The sequence below is a fragment of the Panthera tigris genome, chromosome E3, assembly GCF_018350195.1.
Source record: "Panthera tigris isolate Pti1 chromosome E3, P.tigris_Pti1_mat1.1, whole genome shotgun sequence".
Lineage (NCBI taxonomy): Eukaryota > Metazoa > Chordata > Mammalia > Carnivora > Felidae > Panthera > Panthera tigris.
This window is the reverse complement of record NC_056675.1, coordinates 15,476,671-15,493,344: the sequence shown is the minus strand read 5'-3', so window position 1 is coordinate 15,493,344 and position 16,674 is coordinate 15,476,671. Positions and strand designations below refer to the sequence as shown.

At 40.7% G+C, this 16,674-nt stretch overlaps 1 protein-coding gene across 3 annotated transcripts in view; it reads left to right on the top strand.

Annotated features, from left to right (window-relative positions):
* The window catches only part of RABGEF1 (RAB guanine nucleotide exchange factor 1), a 60,850-nt gene that overhangs the window by 38,581 nt on the left and 5,595 nt on the right, over window positions 1-16,674 (top strand). For all 3 annotated transcript variants that reach the window (XM_042972573.1, XM_042972572.1, XM_042972571.1), the window contains exons 5-8: window positions 8,393-8,474; window positions 9,715-9,847; window positions 11,100-11,191; window positions 15,998-16,254. In XM_042972573.1, coding sequence (XP_042828507.1) covers window positions 8,393-8,474; window positions 9,715-9,847; window positions 11,100-11,191; window positions 15,998-16,254 — 564 coding nt within the window. The remainder of the gene's footprint in view (window positions 1-8,392; window positions 8,475-9,714; window positions 9,848-11,099; window positions 11,192-15,997; window positions 16,255-16,674) is intronic.

Sequence of the window (16,674 nt, the reverse complement as noted above, 5' to 3'; positions counted from 1 at the left end):
CTCTTTCTCTCTCTCCCTCCTTCCCTCCCTCCCTCCCTCCCTCCCTCTCCCCCTGCCTCTCTGTCTCAAAATAAATAAATAAACATTATAAACAAATGAATACACTTTATAAATAAACTTTTTTAAATGTTTATTTATTTTGAGAGAGAGAGAGAGGCAGGGGGAGAGGGAGTGGGCTCCATGCTGTGAGCACAGAACCCAATGTGGGGCTCGATCCCATGAACCATGAGATCATGACCTGAGCCAAAGTCGGACACTTAACTGACTGAGCCACCCAGGTGCCCCTAAATAAATAAACTTTTAAAAATGATTTCACTATTCTAAACCATATATGTGTGCAAGGAGTAGTTTGACCTGCTGTGTATTTACTGTTAGGAGAGCAGAGGTTTGTATCCAAGGCAAGGAAATTTTAATTAACAAAATAGGCTTTAATCATGATTAGAAAATTGGGGAGCTGGGCTAGGGGAGAAACCCAGGACTCAATTTTAAAGTTAGATGAGAAGTGAGGTGACAAGACCGTGGGAAAGCATCTGAGCTGATAGAATCTGTAAGTTGTAAGAACTGAAAATAGATAAAAGGTTGAATTGATAATTATGTTGAAAGTGATGAGTGAATAAAATAAGAATGTATCATAGAAGAATATAGCGATATGTACGAGAAAACTTAAGACATTAGCAAGGGGAACCGTGATGGCTCAGTGGGTGAGGCTGGCTCCCAGCTTTGGCATCGTCTCTCAGGCCCTCTCCTGTTGTGCACAGCTGCAAAACAAAAGAACAGTGCCCAGAATAGAAGAGGACACGGGTCAAAATGGAACGGAAGAGAGGTATTTCCTCTACAGAGAGGATAGTCATGGAAGAGAGAGTCATTAGGAGAGCAACTAAAAGAGTGTACGGAAGAATAAAAGCAAGATTTGGCAGATACAGAGAACTGTTTGCCAAGGAGCCAAAAGTGGTGGAGGAGGCATAATTATATGGTATTTAGGAATTCTGCGAGGACTTGCTAGAGGTTGTAGGCATTTTAGAGAAAGCAACACAATGTGTGTTCCAAGAGAAAAAAATTAAAGATGATAACCCTATAAAACCTATAGAAGAGCCCCATAATGACAGAAATCCACATCCAGAAGATGTTCAAAAATCACGGCTTACTCAAATGAAACCAGTTGTGGTTCAAACTGAGCCAAGTTTGACCCTACAGATGTGAGGCTTTGTTCTGCATTCTTGGTGAGGGGAAAGAGCTGGGCACAGCAGTGCTAGTTAACAAGGCGAGGTACAAGCTGATGGCCCACACCAGGACCTACCTTGGTGGGCATGGTGAAAGGAGCTTAGCTGCCTCTAACTAGCTGCTATAACTCTTGAAAGGCTGATTCGTCTTTTCTCATCCATGAGTACTTTTGACCTTTCCCCAAACTTTGTTGGAAAAACCCAAGTGGCTAAGCAAACAATTCAATTAACGAACTCTAATTCAGGAGTCTGTTCATTGATTTTTAGGATTCCATGTTTTGTAGTTTCACATACGTAGAGAAGAAGCCACTTGGACACTGCTAGTCCTCTAGAGTATCATGAATAATGCTATGTTTGCTGAAATTCTGGTGACATCAAAGTATCTTAAATGAATACAGTGTCTTCTAGAATCCTGTGGGGTTACTTGGCCGTGACTCGCTGCACTGTGGTTCTTTCGCATCTCACTGTGTAAATGAAAGGCAAGAGTATAAACATTTTTCTTGCTAAAAAAATTTAATGCTGACCTTTGTGAAGAACATATGTGAGCTCATTTGTAATTACTAACTAACCAGGTGCTAAAAATGATCAACTACTGGCTTTACCTTAGAGATGTGAAATGGACATAATGTACCTTAACAATTCTCACCATCTTTATTTTGGCAGTAATTGGATTTGACAAAAACCAATTACTTTTGCTCTGTTTTGTTCATCTAAATGTAGAAATGTTTAAATCTGTGTTCAACTAGCTACTAGTGACCTCAGGGTATATTCCCTAGTAAGATGGACTATCTCAAACTATGGGAACCACATGCTTGGTCTACTTTAAATGTTAACGTTTAATTTTAAATTTGTATTTAAGAGGATTGAAACACCAATGTGTTTATTTTCCTTAAAAAAAATATTGAAGGCAACAGAAACTGGCAGTACAAAAAATATGGACATCGAAGCTAAAACCTAAATAAATTCAACAGTTAACTGCAGTACAAAAGAAACTTAACCCAGAAAACAGATTATGGAGTTCTAAATTCTAATGATGAGATGTGCCAGGTGAACTACATAGAAAACATGATTAAGGAAATAGGCAAAGATTTTCAAAACAGAGTGAAAAAAAAAAAAAAAAAAAGATTTCAACCAGACAAGAAGGTATACAGAATACCTCTCCGTATTAATAGTCAAAAGAATACACCCACTTGTCAAACTTTCAAACAAAACAGGAAAATTTTTTAGGAAAAAAATAAAATGACTTTACACACAGACATTATAGAAAAGATGATCCCAGTCAATAGTTTGAAAATACTTTAGGAAAAGTAGACTTTGGTAGACTGTAATTTTTCTTAGAAAACTGAAAAAACATTTTGGAATTTTGTAGAACCTAAAAATTTACCAACACAAACCTGCTTAGCTCCTTTGAGAAGAACTGTGAAGGATCTGAGATTTTCGCTACTCTCAAGTTAACAAATTAGCCTGCCATCATTCCATGGATACTGGCAGAAGCCATGAGTCCCCTGGGTCAGAAAAGAAGGCCAGTTTATTACTCACAGCAGTAGCCATATCTAGAGTATATTAGCCTTTGCACCAATTCCCTGAGTGTCAGTTCCCACAGGGTAATGCAAAGACCAGGTAATGCCTGTGCTTGCAGTGAGTAATGTTAGATAAGAGGATGTTTTAAACTTGTCTGACCTTTGCCTCAGATGGAAATGTTATCTTTATTATACTGGACAATAAACAGTCTACCCTTTTACTTGAGGGAGGTGCTATCTCTGTCTTCCAAGGCTATTTGCTATTTAGCTATCCTTGAAAAGATAGTGCAGAACAAAATCAGTGACTCTCCTCACAAGATCTGTAGAAATAGAAGAAATCTATGTAGAATTGTCTCCGAGTGTTTCTACAGTATTACAAAGAGAGGGGCAATGATAAATGGTCACATTTATTTCTTCATTCAACTAATTGAGCAATAGCCCTATTCCTGGCTCTGTTGTAGGAACTGAGGATATTGGTGGTCAACAGTCCCCTCACGGAGCTCACATTTTAGTGGCGAAAATAATCAACAGATTTGTAATATAACATAGTGGTAAGTCCTACAAAGAATCTGAAACAAGATAAAAGGACAGAGTAGCAGGGGAGTTATTGTAAATTGTAAAATAAACAGTCTAATGTAGTGTAAGTCTGTGTGATATAAATAGAAATATAAAAAGAAATTTTCTGAATAGTAACATAGAATTGCAGTGATTGTGTGGAGCCGGGGGAGGAATAGGTGACTCATTGCCACTAGCAAAACAGGCCATTTAGGCCTTGAAAAGGAGGTCGCAGTGTTTTTACTTAGAAGTGAGTACCACTGGGGCACCTGGGTGGCTCAGTCAGTTCAGCGTCTGGCTCTTGATTTCGGCTTAGGTCATGATCTCACAGTTCATGAGATCGAGCCCTGCGTCGGGCTCTGTGCTGACAATAAGGAACCTGCTTGGGATTCTCTCTCCCCCTCTCTGCCCCTCCCCTGCTTACTAGCGCACGCTCTCTCTGGCTCCCTCAAAATAAATATTTTTTTAAAAAGTGAGTACTAGTAATCCTAAGAATCAGTGTACTGTGGTTTGTTCTAAGTATTGAGATATGGTGCAAATGAAAGGTAACCATGTCTGAGGCACCTAGGAGATAAAAAAGAATAATCTATTGCAGAAAGTGCATAAACTGAAAGAATAACAAGTAAAATTATAGCATGCTAAAGGAAAATTAAAATATTACTGTTAAGATGTTAAGTGAAGCCCCCATATTGTAAAAATAGAATTAGATTTATAGTCTTCATAATAAAAAGTTTCTCATCTCACAGACTCCATAATGATAGTCCTTTTGTTAATTTAAACATAGTCTGCTTATTGAAAGGATTTGAAAAGATTTACAAAATGATTTAAACTAAGAATAGGAGAAGAAGGGACTAATTTGATGGTATTTAGAATTTACAAACATGTTCTTATGGACACATTCTTCATGTAGCCGCTGCTTATAATTACCCACATGAAAGTCCAGGCATAGTATTAAAACTAGTTTTCTGAAGAAATATTACCAGTGGACTTAAAATTGCTCAGTCCATGGATCTGTTTGTCTGGTTATCTACTTTAGTGCAGGGATGAAGCTTATATTTACAATATAAGTTTCATTGATCCATTCATAGACAAGGGCTAGATAGGAAGCAAAAAATTGAAGTCTCGTTGGGAAGCGGCAGTATGGAAAGCAGAGCCACGTATTGGACAAACTGAGCATGCTCTGATAGAGTCCCATCCTCCAGCAGCAGGAGGAGGTGGGTAGAATCAGGACTTTTCTCACAGAGTAGATGTGATCTGCTCAAGTTCAGACCCCAGAGCATGGAGACATCCTGTCTCGTTGAGCTTTACTAGAAACGTCGTTCCTATATCACATAGATATTAGTATGAAATAAGAATACTTACTGCTACAGTATACCCATACCTATTTCGAGAGAATTGTTGAAGGTAGATGCAATAAAAAGGAGAAGTGAAGGATTTATCATGTGGCCCATGGCACTTTCTGTCCTTCTGGTTTTTAATTCTCATAGAATATTATGATTACTTATTTGCGTTCAATCTTCCCATTCAAATGGAATGCCTTCTGGGCATTTTATTAATTTTGTTTTTAATACCTTGTCTGGTACAGTGGCTAGCAATTTTGATCATACAGCAAGTGCTTTTTGAGTGAATAGAAATAAAATTTCCATGAAATTTAGGAAAAATGATCTTCTCAGGAAAATCTAAGTGTACTAATAGAGGTGTAAATTTACCGGCATAACAAGATAAATTCATAAAGTTCAGTTACAGTATGACATACTGGTGATAAAAAGCTAAAGAGCCTAGCACAGTATTAAAAAATAGTAATTTGGGGGACGCCTGAGTGGCTCAGTCAGTTGAGCGTCCGATTTCAGCTCAGATCATGATCTCACAGTTCTTGGGTTCAAGCCCTGCGTCGGGCTCTGTGCTGACAGCTGAGAGCCTGGAGCCTGCTTCAAATTCTGTGTTTCCCTCTCTCTCTGCCCCTCCCCTGCTCACGCTGTGTCTCTCTCTCAAAAATAAACCTTTAAAAAATAGTAATTTTTAAATATAATAGCGATAAATAGCATTAAATATTAGTAAAAGTCTAATAAGGAAAGTTAGTTCATACAAAGATTTAAAAGACTAAGGATTGTTGGGGCGCCTGGATGGCTCAGTCAGTTAAGTGTCCAACTCTAGATTTCAGCTCAGGTCATGATCTCATGGTCGTAAGGTCAAGTCCCATGTCAGGCTCTGCACCGATAATGCTAAGCCTGCTTGAGATTCTCTCTCCCTCCCTCTTTCCCTCTCTCTCTCTCTCTCTCAAAGTAAACAAACATTTAAAAAATAAAAGACTAAAGATAGTATCTTGGATCTAGGTAAGAAAAATTTAAATTACAATGTTATATTTATTCTAGAAAAAAAAGCAAATATATAATCTTTTTGTGTGGTGGGTTTGGGAACAAGAATTTGGTAGGAGAGGTTTCTAAATCTAGCAGACTTCAAAATGTATCCTAAAATGAAAGACATCACAACTAGGTGAGATTTTAATTAAAAAATTAAAATATAGGACAGTGAAATAAACCAGGGATTCCAGAAATAAATTCAGTTTCTCAGGAGCAACTGGGGGAACAGAGGGAGCAGTGTTGCTTTTTACTTACTATCTGCTACTGACAAAGGGAAGTTTGTATATAGATTACTTACGGTCCATATTTCATACTTGCACCTTACATTTCAGAGTTAAACATGAAAAACTTAGAAGTAAATTAGTGAAGTCGATTAGGATATTTATTTGTGCTGGAGAGATACTTATTTCTGTGGAGAAATTTAAAACAGTTTTCAAGCTGCAGTTGAACTTTTTAAATATTGTTCTTAAGGATCAGGTAAAAGGTTTAGTGGTATTCACTTTTTAAAAGCTGTGTAACGTAAAATAAAAGGTAGAATGGAAGGCAGCACTGGAAAATGGTGGTAAATACAAATGAAAGCAACATTTCAAAACGTCTAAAGTTTACTTAGTACCAAGTTCTTGCTTAGACAAGGGATCAATTTTAATTCAACCAAAGGACTCTTCTGTAAATACCTAGTTAAGAAAGCAGCAGGTGCACTGTGAGTGCTGTGAGGCCCACAAGGCTGTTTGGACTAAGGGAATGAAAGACCGCTCTTAGAAGTAAGGTATGAACACAGCCTTCCTCGGACAGCTGTTGGAAGACTGGAGAGGAGTCAAAGTAATGCAGGCAGAGAGTAACTTTATAGTGTTGGAGAGGTGGAATAGCCAAAAGCAGACCTCAGAACAATTGGGTAACCTGGCAGGGTAAGCGGGAAGGAGGAAGGGGTGGTGATTCTGAGTGCAGGCTTCGGCATTCATCTGATGGACAACCATTGGAAGTATGACGCTCCGATGATTAATCTCATTCTGTGCTCAGATCTGAATCTCAGATGATCAGTTGGACTGTGGGGTGCAGGATAGATTGAAAAGTGAGAAATGTCACAGTTGGGGAGAGCAGCTATACTCGAGGGGAGGGTTGCTGAGGCCCAAACCGGGAAAGGATACGTGGGAGGGACATTGTAAAAGGCAGAACGACACGATCTGGACCCTAACGCGTCTTTCGGGATTTAAGCCAGTGACAGGGTCTGCGTGCTTTCACCAAGGCCTTATGGGCCCTTGCCGGCATGCTGTCATTGGCCTGCATAGAGGCAGGCTGTGAAAAACGGTCCTGTGGAATTTGTCCTGGGCCATGATCATGCCCTTCTACAGTGAGTCTTTAGGAGAACCCTTGAGAGAAATTTCTGGGTTTGGTGTCAGAATTTCACCTGAAGGGTTCGTTTGCATTTATATTTTGAACACCCAATTATGTGACTATTTTTGTCTTGGTGTTGATTGCTAGAAAGTTTAGTTAGAGACTAAACTGGACTGACTGGACTAATTTCTCTATCTTTAAGGACTACATTTTCTGTTGTTCCTGCCTCTGTATTCTGTTTCTCTCCATGTTTTGTGTTTCTTCCTATCATCTTCTAGTTGTTTTTAAGTGTTTATTTATTTATTTTGAAAGAGAGAGAGAAAGAGAGAAAGACAGAGTGCAAGAGGGGTAAGGGCAGAGAGAGAGGGAGACACAGAATCCTAAGCAGGCTCCAGGCTCTGAGCTATAAGCAGAGCCGACACAGGACTCGAACCCATGAACTATGAGATCATGACCTGAGTCAAAGTTGGACCCTTAACCGACTGAGCCACCCAAGCGTCCCTATCATCTTCTAGTTAACTGTGCTAAACTGTGTTTATATTTTTTAATGTTTATTTCTTTTTGAGAGAGAGAGAGAGAGAGAGACACAGAGTTCGAGCAGGGGAGGGGCAGAGCGAGGGAGACACAGAACCTGAAGCAGGCTCTAGGCTCTGAGCTGTCAGTACAGAGCCCGATGCAGGGCTTGAACTCATGAACTCATGAGCCACCTGGGCTCCCTGAACTGTGTTTATATTTTATGTAGACTTTATTCTTGAAAAGAAAGTAGGGAATAAGTATACATATTATACCACATAATGAGTAAACCCAAATAAAAATTACGAAGACCATTATTGTAGGGGCCCTGGAGAAATAAATACACATACATGGCTAATGACTCTGCATTGGGAGTTTCTGAGGATTACAATCTAGCAGTAGATACTTAGAGATACAAAGTTGTTCATATTTATGAACTGTTAATGTCACTCTTGAAAATGTATCACAAAGAAATAACCCAAGAGAAACAGTCCACACAATTGTACATAATAGTGAAAAAAAGAGAGGAGCCCAAACGCACAATGGTAGAGACTGGTTAAATACATCATTTAATATAATGAGATGTGAGAAAGCCACCAAAAATGATTAAGTAGATCAGATAAATAGAAATGCACATAAGTGTGTAAATTATCAACATATGCATTATACCCATGTAGGAATACATATATACATCAAAAGAAATAAGAGGTCATGGGGTGTTGTAAATAACATTACAGGACAGACTTTTCTTTTCTACAGGGTTATGTAATTGGTAGGTACTTTTGAGATTAGCACCAATTAAGGAGTGGATTTTGGAAACTTTATAAAATTTAGAGCTTTATGCGTGATCTTTCTTCAGCTACCAAGCAACCTCTTTGTCCCTTTTTTTCAGGATTTAAGCATTGAGGAACAGTCAGAGTTTACTCAGGATTTCTACCAGAATGTGACTGAAAGAATGCAGACTCGTGGAAAAGGTAATACTTTGGTAGCCAGCCATTAAGGGATTGCTGGTCAGTTGTACAGAGTCTGACCTTTGAGTCTTTTAGAACTTTCTCTGTTTCTCTGATGGCCTGGCTGGTTTGCCAACTCTGTCCTATAAATGACTCCACTGACATCCTGGTAGCTGGTCTTATCCTTAGAGTGTCTTTCAATACCACCATGTGTATCATTCCAAAGTAATCACAGCAGTTGGGTCATTTATTGAACAATGTTTAATAATTCCATTGGGGCAGGGACAGAGTCGATTAAAACCCATTTAGGAGGCTTCTAAATGAAACCCCCATCTTGGAATCACCATTATGGTGAGTCATTTTTCATGATTATGTATTCCTCAGATGGGTGGGGGTGGAATAAAAATTGAGAATCAGTGACTTAGAGCTGTAGGGTTTTTGAGATTTTCTTGAATTTGACTTCCATTAATGTTGGGTTTTAGGATATACTTAGCATACATGTATAAATGAGAAATAAGCCCCACCTGTACACCTCCAAATCTCCAAGGTTTTATAGTAAACCTCAGAAAAAATGGAAGAGTGGGTTGCTGTCATTCTGTTTTGGGAATTTCAAGTGCTTTTCTAATGTAGCAATAGTGTGAGCCATGCTGAGGTCTTCCCACTTGGCAAGGCATACAACCTATTAGGTCCCGCCAAGCAGCTTAGGTTAGAACTGGCAGTTCTGTGAGAGGCAGTCCGAAAAATTGAGGTTAAGTTTTTAAAGGGTATTTTTTATTTTTTTATTTAAAAAAATTTTTTTAAATATTTATTTATTCTTGAGACAGAGACAGACAGACAGAGCATGAGTGGGGGAGGGGCAAAGAGACAGACACACAGAATCCGAAGCAGGCTCCAGGCTTTGAGCCGTCAGCACAGAGCCTGACGCGGGGCTCGAACTCACAAACTGTGAGATCATGACCTGAGCCAAAGTCAGACACTTAACCGACTGAGCCACCCAGGCGCCCCTAAAGGATATTTTTTAATGTAACATCTTGTACTTTTGTTTCTGGGTATATTTAATGTATTAACTAGTAAATTAGTTTTCTGCTATGTCGGAAAAACTATGAAAACATATTCTTAATTTAAACTGTCCATCCCTGGATGAGCACTGGGTGTTGTATGGAAACCAATTTGACAATAAATTTCATATATTGAAAAAAAAATAAAAATAAAAATAAACTGTCCATCCCTCTCTTGAGCTTTTGTGTCCATTTGGATATTTCAGTGCCTCCGGAAAAAGTTGAGAAGATAATGGATCAGATCGAAAAGTACATCATGACTCGTCTCTATAAGTATGTGTTCTGTCCAGAAACTACAGATGATGAGAAGAAAGATCTCGCTATTCAAAAGAGGATCCGGTAGTTGGTTGTTTTGCTTTGTCTTGTGTTTACTACCTACCATGGGAAGAACACACTGTGGGAGAACAGAGCACTTGCATTTCAAACCTTGAGGGCAAATAACAGCAAAGGGACCTGCCAGCCTTAGCACTGAGCTTCTTTGTGGTGTCAGAAAGACAAGGAATATGGTAAATTGCTAGGAGGAAAGGCCTGAAATCACCTTCTTGCTTATCCTTCTGACTCCAGCAGCTTTAGATGAGAAGCAGATCCAGTGTTTGAGATTGTTTCAAAATCTCCAAAACTTCCAAGGAACAGGTGGAAATTTCATTACTTCTCATTGCTTTGTCCTGTCTTGTGAGGCAGGAAGTTAAGCTGCACATACCCATATTAAGGTGTCATTATTCCCCCCCCCCCCCCGCAACCAGTGGTGCTCCTTATTTAGCTGTTCCTCCAATTACATCCTCCCCCTAGCACTGGGTTGATAACACTTCCCAAAGTGCTTAATCTTCCATGGGCAGTAGAGTGGGCTCTATTCCCCCAGGGCTCTATTCTGGTGGCAGTGAAACACTTAGGAAATAGGCCATCTAAATGTGGGAATAGGTCTGAGATTGGTTGTGCACAGGTGTTTCTGGAGGAGGGGCCCTAGGAATCCAAACGGTGTTCCCAGACAGTGGGGCTGGTAATTGGTAGATCTGTTCTTGGTAGTGTCACCCCAGAAGTGAGGACTTGGTATTGGGAAGGTGCCACATGGAGCCAGAAGGAGCTAGATGGGCTTTGGACTGACATGCAGGGTGAGAGCATTTGTCAGACAACCGGTGAGGGTCAGCAGCAGAGTCTCTGCTGGGAAGCTAGGGTGTGGCCAGGAAATTCAGTGATTCAGACTAGGGCGACACACACTTGTTGACCTCTTACTCAGTCTCATAAGTTGAAGGCAGAGCCTAAGTGGACATTAAGGGTGATGGACAGTGAAGAGAGGAAGCAGCAGATTCTTCTCAGATCTTTATCCTCAAATTTCTCTTCAGCCTCAGTATAATCTCATTTCAACCAGTAAAGTTGTCTTCTGCTTTCCTTGTGATAAGTGCCGAAGAGAAGCCTCATTTAAGGATTCTAGTTACTTCAGCTCAGCCCCTAATATGTTCAGCAGCGATATGCTTGGGCCTACGATGGCCTCATTAGTCAGTGGTGTCCCATATTTCCCCTTAACTGAAGGACATGACAAGACAAATGGCTGCAGTCTATTCTTGGGATTTTTACTGTCTTTCCCTCTTTGTAGAGCCCTGCACTGGGTCACGCCTCAGATGCTTTGCGTCCCTGTTAATGAAGAAATTTCCGAAGTATCTGATATGGTGGTGAAAGCAATCACAGGTCAGTGAAACTGAGAGCTTTCTTATCTGGGTGTTTCTCCTTGAAGTTAACATAAATCCATACTTAGGTCAGTGAGCAGCCAGACAGTAAGGTATATTGCCAGAGGTATATTGGAATGTGGGAAAAGCCTTTTGCAAGAGTGCTAGTTTTATAAATTTGAAGCATTCACATTAGCAGGTAAACTACATTTCCCCTTTATTTTCTGTGACCAGGGTCTCTTATTTCTTGGGCATTGAACTAAACCAAGGTCAAATGCAGCTAAGGCTAATTTCTTAAAACTCAATGGCATTTGTATATTCAAGATAATTTTAGAGGGAGGAAGGGAGTTGGTGGTACAAGGTACTCCCCGAGCTGAAGTTACATATTAAAATGATGTCTCTCTAATTGGCTAATTAGAGATGTGCTTTGGATTATTTTTCTGGTTTGTCTAAGAAGTAAATGAAGTGCCCTGAATTTGTGGTTCCAGCATCCTGGACAGGTCCAGGCACCTAATAAGGTTTCTGTTTCTTAGTCATAGGAATAGCCCAGCAGAAATAGCCCATGAAAATTTTAAAAAAGCAAAGAACCAAAACAAATTGCTCCTACTAGAGAAGACATCCAACCTTGGCCAGCTTCTCCTCAATTAAGAAGAGTTGGAAAGACTTGCCCATTTAGAGATTGTTGGTGAAATTCTGCTGGGAAAGAAAGTTAGTTGCTCAGCTGCTGTTAGCAGTGTTGGAGGCAAACCGTTAGGTAGGCTCCTTTGGTTGTAAGAATTAGAGACTCACTCATGTTGCAGGAAGAAATAGGGGGTTACTTAAGAGATTATCAAGGTAGGAAAGGAAGCCACACTGTCACGGAAACTTAGCTCCACAGCCCCTCTGGGGACCGGGATATCTGCTGTTAACATGATTCTTGCGCTCTTTCAGGTTCTGCTTCTCTTTGTGTATCTCTGCATTTTAACTCCTGTTATTAAATGAATTGTTTTCTGTAATTCCCCTTGCAGAGTCTAACTGGCCTAGCTAAATACTGTCATCTTTGTTGTTCAAAGCTTTTCTGCAAGGCTGTGTTATAGGCTTCATGAATTGACTCCTTTGGGTCAAGGCCCACCCCCACTCCTACCTTTTGCTCAGGGAACATCATAAGAGATTGAAGGTGAGAAGCCTGGATATGGACATTGTACTTGTGTTTTTTCCCAAAGACTCTTACCAAGTTCAAGACCAATTGGTTTATGTTTAAAGTACTTCAAAGGAGTTTATGTTTGGGACTCTTTTCTGAAATGCCATAGGATAGACCTTATAAAACCAGAAACTACAGGAGCCAGACCATTGTTTGCTTAAGAATAGAACTAAGAGGATTTTAATACATCAACAGTTTGTTAATAGAATTTGAGAGATGAAACTTTTTTCTCTCAAGTCATCTGAGTTGGAGTTTGAAGAGGTATTTTAGTAGTAGAAATTTGGCCACAAGATTTTATTTTATTTTTTAATGTTTACTCTGAGAGAGAGAGAGAGAGAGAGAGAGAGAGAGGAGGAGCAGTGAGAGAGAGAGAATCCCAAGTGGGCACCACACTGTCAGCACAGAGCCTGATGTGGGTTGGAACCCACAAACCATAAGATCATGACCTGACCCAAAACCAAGAGTCAGACACTCAGCCAACTGAGCCACCCAGGCGCCCCTGGCCATAAAATTTTAAAAGCCTTCTTACTCTTCCTCATCTTAACCCCCGTATCTTGCCAGTCCAAGTACAGATACGTTCTGCCTCTGTGAGGGCCAAAGGTTCTAATGATCACTGTGTTCCTAATCTGAAATTGTTAGCCTAAGTACAGGAGTCCCAGAGAGGACAGTCTGTAACAGTGGTCTTAAATATGGAGACATCAGTTAAATGTCTCTACATTGTCCCAGGTGCTACCAATCAGCACTGTCAGTTTTGTTGATAAATATACCGAATAAGGCATTTTCCGTTTCAGTTGACATCTGTCATCTAGAAGTGGAGGCCACGGATGCTATTAAACATCATGCAAGACAGGACAGTCCCCTACAAAAAAAAAAAAAATTATCCAGTCCAAAATCTCATTAGTGCCAAGGTTGAGGAATCATGACTTGGAGCTACAGCCTACTTTGTTTACAAAACTTGAATGATAAATCTAAGACTTCTGCTAAGATGGAGGACCCACCCTCAGCCTGTCCTTCCTACTGACTACAAGTAAAAGCCCTGGATGGTGGACACAAAGCAGTTATCTGAGGATTCTGAAAAGTAAATAAGAGCAGACAGATTAGGGCAGGAAATCATTGCTCAAAGAATTAATATGGTGGTGAGTTTCCTGTTGTTATTTCCTCCCGGATCTCCTCCTTTAGGCTTTAGAGCAGTGCAAATCATGGAACTAGCTACAAAAGTGGGGGGGGGGGTCCAAAAGAGTTCCCCCCAGAAAACTTCCTTCAGACTAAAGGATTCTAGAGGAGGGGTTGCTGCAGGACAAAGAGTGTGATGGAAATCTATACCCCCTTCCCTCTTTACTTTTTTTTCTTTTCCCTTCCCTTCTCTTTTTACACTCTTGGCCCTCCCTCTTGGCAGTGGCAGCTACACATGCATCCAGATAAAAAGTAATTCACTTTTATTTATTTTTTTTTAAGTTTTAAGTAATCTCTGCATCCCACATGGGGCTCAAATTCATGTCGCCAAGATCAGGAGTCCCATGCTCCTCCAACTGAGCCAGCCAGATGCCCCATTTGGCTCAGTCAGTAGAACATCTAACTTCGGCTCAGGTCATGATCTCACGGTTTGTGGGTTCGAGCCCCACGCCGGACTCTGTGCTGACAGCTCAGAGCCTGAAGCCTGCTTCGGATTCTGTATCTCCCTCTGTCTCTCCTCCTCCCCCGCTCACGCTCTGTCTCTCTCTCTCTCTCTCTCAAAAATAAATAAACATTAAAAAAAAAAAAAAAAAAACTTAAAGAATAGGACCACCTGGGTGGCTCGGTCAGCTAAGTGTCTGACTTCGCCTCAGTCATGATCTCACAGTTCACCGGTTCCAGCCCTGTGTCAGGCTCTGTGCTGACAGCTCTGAGGCTGGAACCTACCTCGGTTTCTGTGTCTCCCTCTCTCTGCCCCTCCCCTGTTTGCATGCTCATGTGCACACGCATTCTCCCTCTCTCTCTCTCTCTCTCTCTCTCTCTCTCTCCCAGAAATAAATAAACTTTAAAACTTTTTTTAAACAAAACTTAAAGAATAAATAATGAGACAGTGGTTTAAAATGAGAGAAAGGTTTAAAATAAAAAATAAAAGCCAACAATAAAGGTAGAAAGCTAAACAGGATAAAAACAGTAGTAAAAACAGTTTTTAAAAAGTCTCAAAATTTTTTTTTTCTCAATGTTTTTTCTTGAGAGAGAGGAGGGGGGAGGAGCAGAGAGAGAGAGAGGGGGAAACACAGAATCTGAAGCAGGCTCCAGGCTCTGAGCTGTCAGCACAAAGCCTGATGCAGGGCTCAAACCCACAAATCGTGGAGCCAAAGTCAGACGCTTAACTAACTGAGCCACCCAGGCACCCCCCTGCCCCAGATCTTTTTTACATACATTCTACTCAAATAGAAAAAGAAAATAGTTTGAGACATAGTAACAATAATTACAACCCATCATTGTAAGAGTAAAGGAACTAAACCATAAAATAAGCAAAAGCATACAATAGACATGTATGTACAGGGACTAGAAGCATTAGGAAGTTAAAATACAGCCTCTGCACTGTCGGGTGTTTCTGTCCCATACATTAGTCTTCCATGGCTGGTGGTCCGTGAGGATTCCTCCCAGTGACCGACCTCCGGGATGAGAGCTGGGAGCAGAAAGAACCGTGACATGCGCCATCACCCCACCTAAATCAGAACCTTTTGTTGCTGCTGTTGACCAGAAATTGCTTTCAAATTAACCTGCCTCAGCTCTCTTCTTTCACGCTGCTCCAGATGGCAGGCAGAAACGCCTATCCAGAGGCGCACTCCCTCCTTCCTCTTCTGTTGTTCTAGTGGTGCTGAACTCCTCCCCACCTCCCGGTCTTTGTGGCACAGAGTGTCCATTTGCAAGAGCCTGGCACTTAGTGGTAGTTTGGGGCAGTGAAGTAATTTTTCTCTGAAGGGAATGAATGAGAGTAAATGTATACCCTTGCTTTATCCCCTGTGCTAACTAGTAGGTTATAAATGTCATAAAAGTGCTGTAGGTGTTTGTAGCTGGTGGAGATTTATATGCCGTGGGGACTGGCCGCTATGGACTATACGTGTGATAGATTTTAGCAGCTGTATTTTTATATCCAATACAATGGTGCTTTGTATAGTACCCACCTTTCTAAAAAGCAGTAGGCTTCCTAAACTGACTTTTACAGTGTATTAGAGGAACAGAAGCAGGAAAAACGCTCTTAATTCTCCAAGGAGCTCATAAGCAGTTCACCATTGTGATTAAAGGCATGCGTTAGAGAATCAGACTTGAATCTGCCCTCTGTCACTGGCTGTCTATATAATTTTGGGCAAATTATGGAACTTCTCTGAACCTCAGTTCCCTTCCTACAAGTAGTATCCATTGTACAATCTGAGGATGGAAAAGAAATAGGCTTGTGGAGCACAGAAATAATGCATATAATGCCTGGTCTGTGGTTCTGTGCCTGGTTACACATTCTGTAATGATGAGCTAGTGTTTACAGTTTCTGTGGTCAAAGTTTTTTATATACTAAGTTACCTGGTGGAGAAAGGGTTAACCTCTGTAATTTGATAGACTAAAAAAATGATTATTCTAATACTTCTTTTATGTAATCATTTTCTCATTGGAAGCAGTGTCTTTTCTGCTTTATAGATATCATTGAAATGGATTCTAAGCGTGTGCCTCGAGATAAGTTGGCCTGCATCACCAAGTGTAGCAAGCACATCTTCAATGCCATTAAGATCACCAAGAACGAGCCAGCGTCAGCCGATGACTTTTTACCCACTCTCATCTACATTGTTTTGAAGGGCAACCCCCCACGCCTTCAGTCCAATATCCAGTATATCACCCGCTTCTGCAACCCAAGCCGATTGATGACTGGAGAGGATGGCTACTATTTCACCAATCTGGTAAGGATTTGATTTCCTGGAGTTACAGAGAGGAACCGTGAAGGTATTTATTTTAGGGATGTGACACATCACTCACAGGCCTGTGACAGTTTACTGCCCGTGAGTTGAGGAATCAGTAAAGCTAAAGAGGCTTGCTTGCTGTCACACAGCACACGTGACTGGGCCGGGCAAACACCCCACCTCTCAGTACTTGACCAGAGATTGTGATCCTCTTACAGAAGACACGATAGTCACGTGGAGGAGTGTCTGGTGCTGTTGGCCATCACTTCCCCAGGTCCTGGTTCAAAGGGCCATTCACTTAGTTGGGTTGTTTCAACCATGAATGAATCAGATCATGGACTTTGACTTCTTTATTGAAAGACTTAAGAATTATTTTTTGCTTTATTTCTATAAATGATCTCTTAGAACTGAATCCTGAGA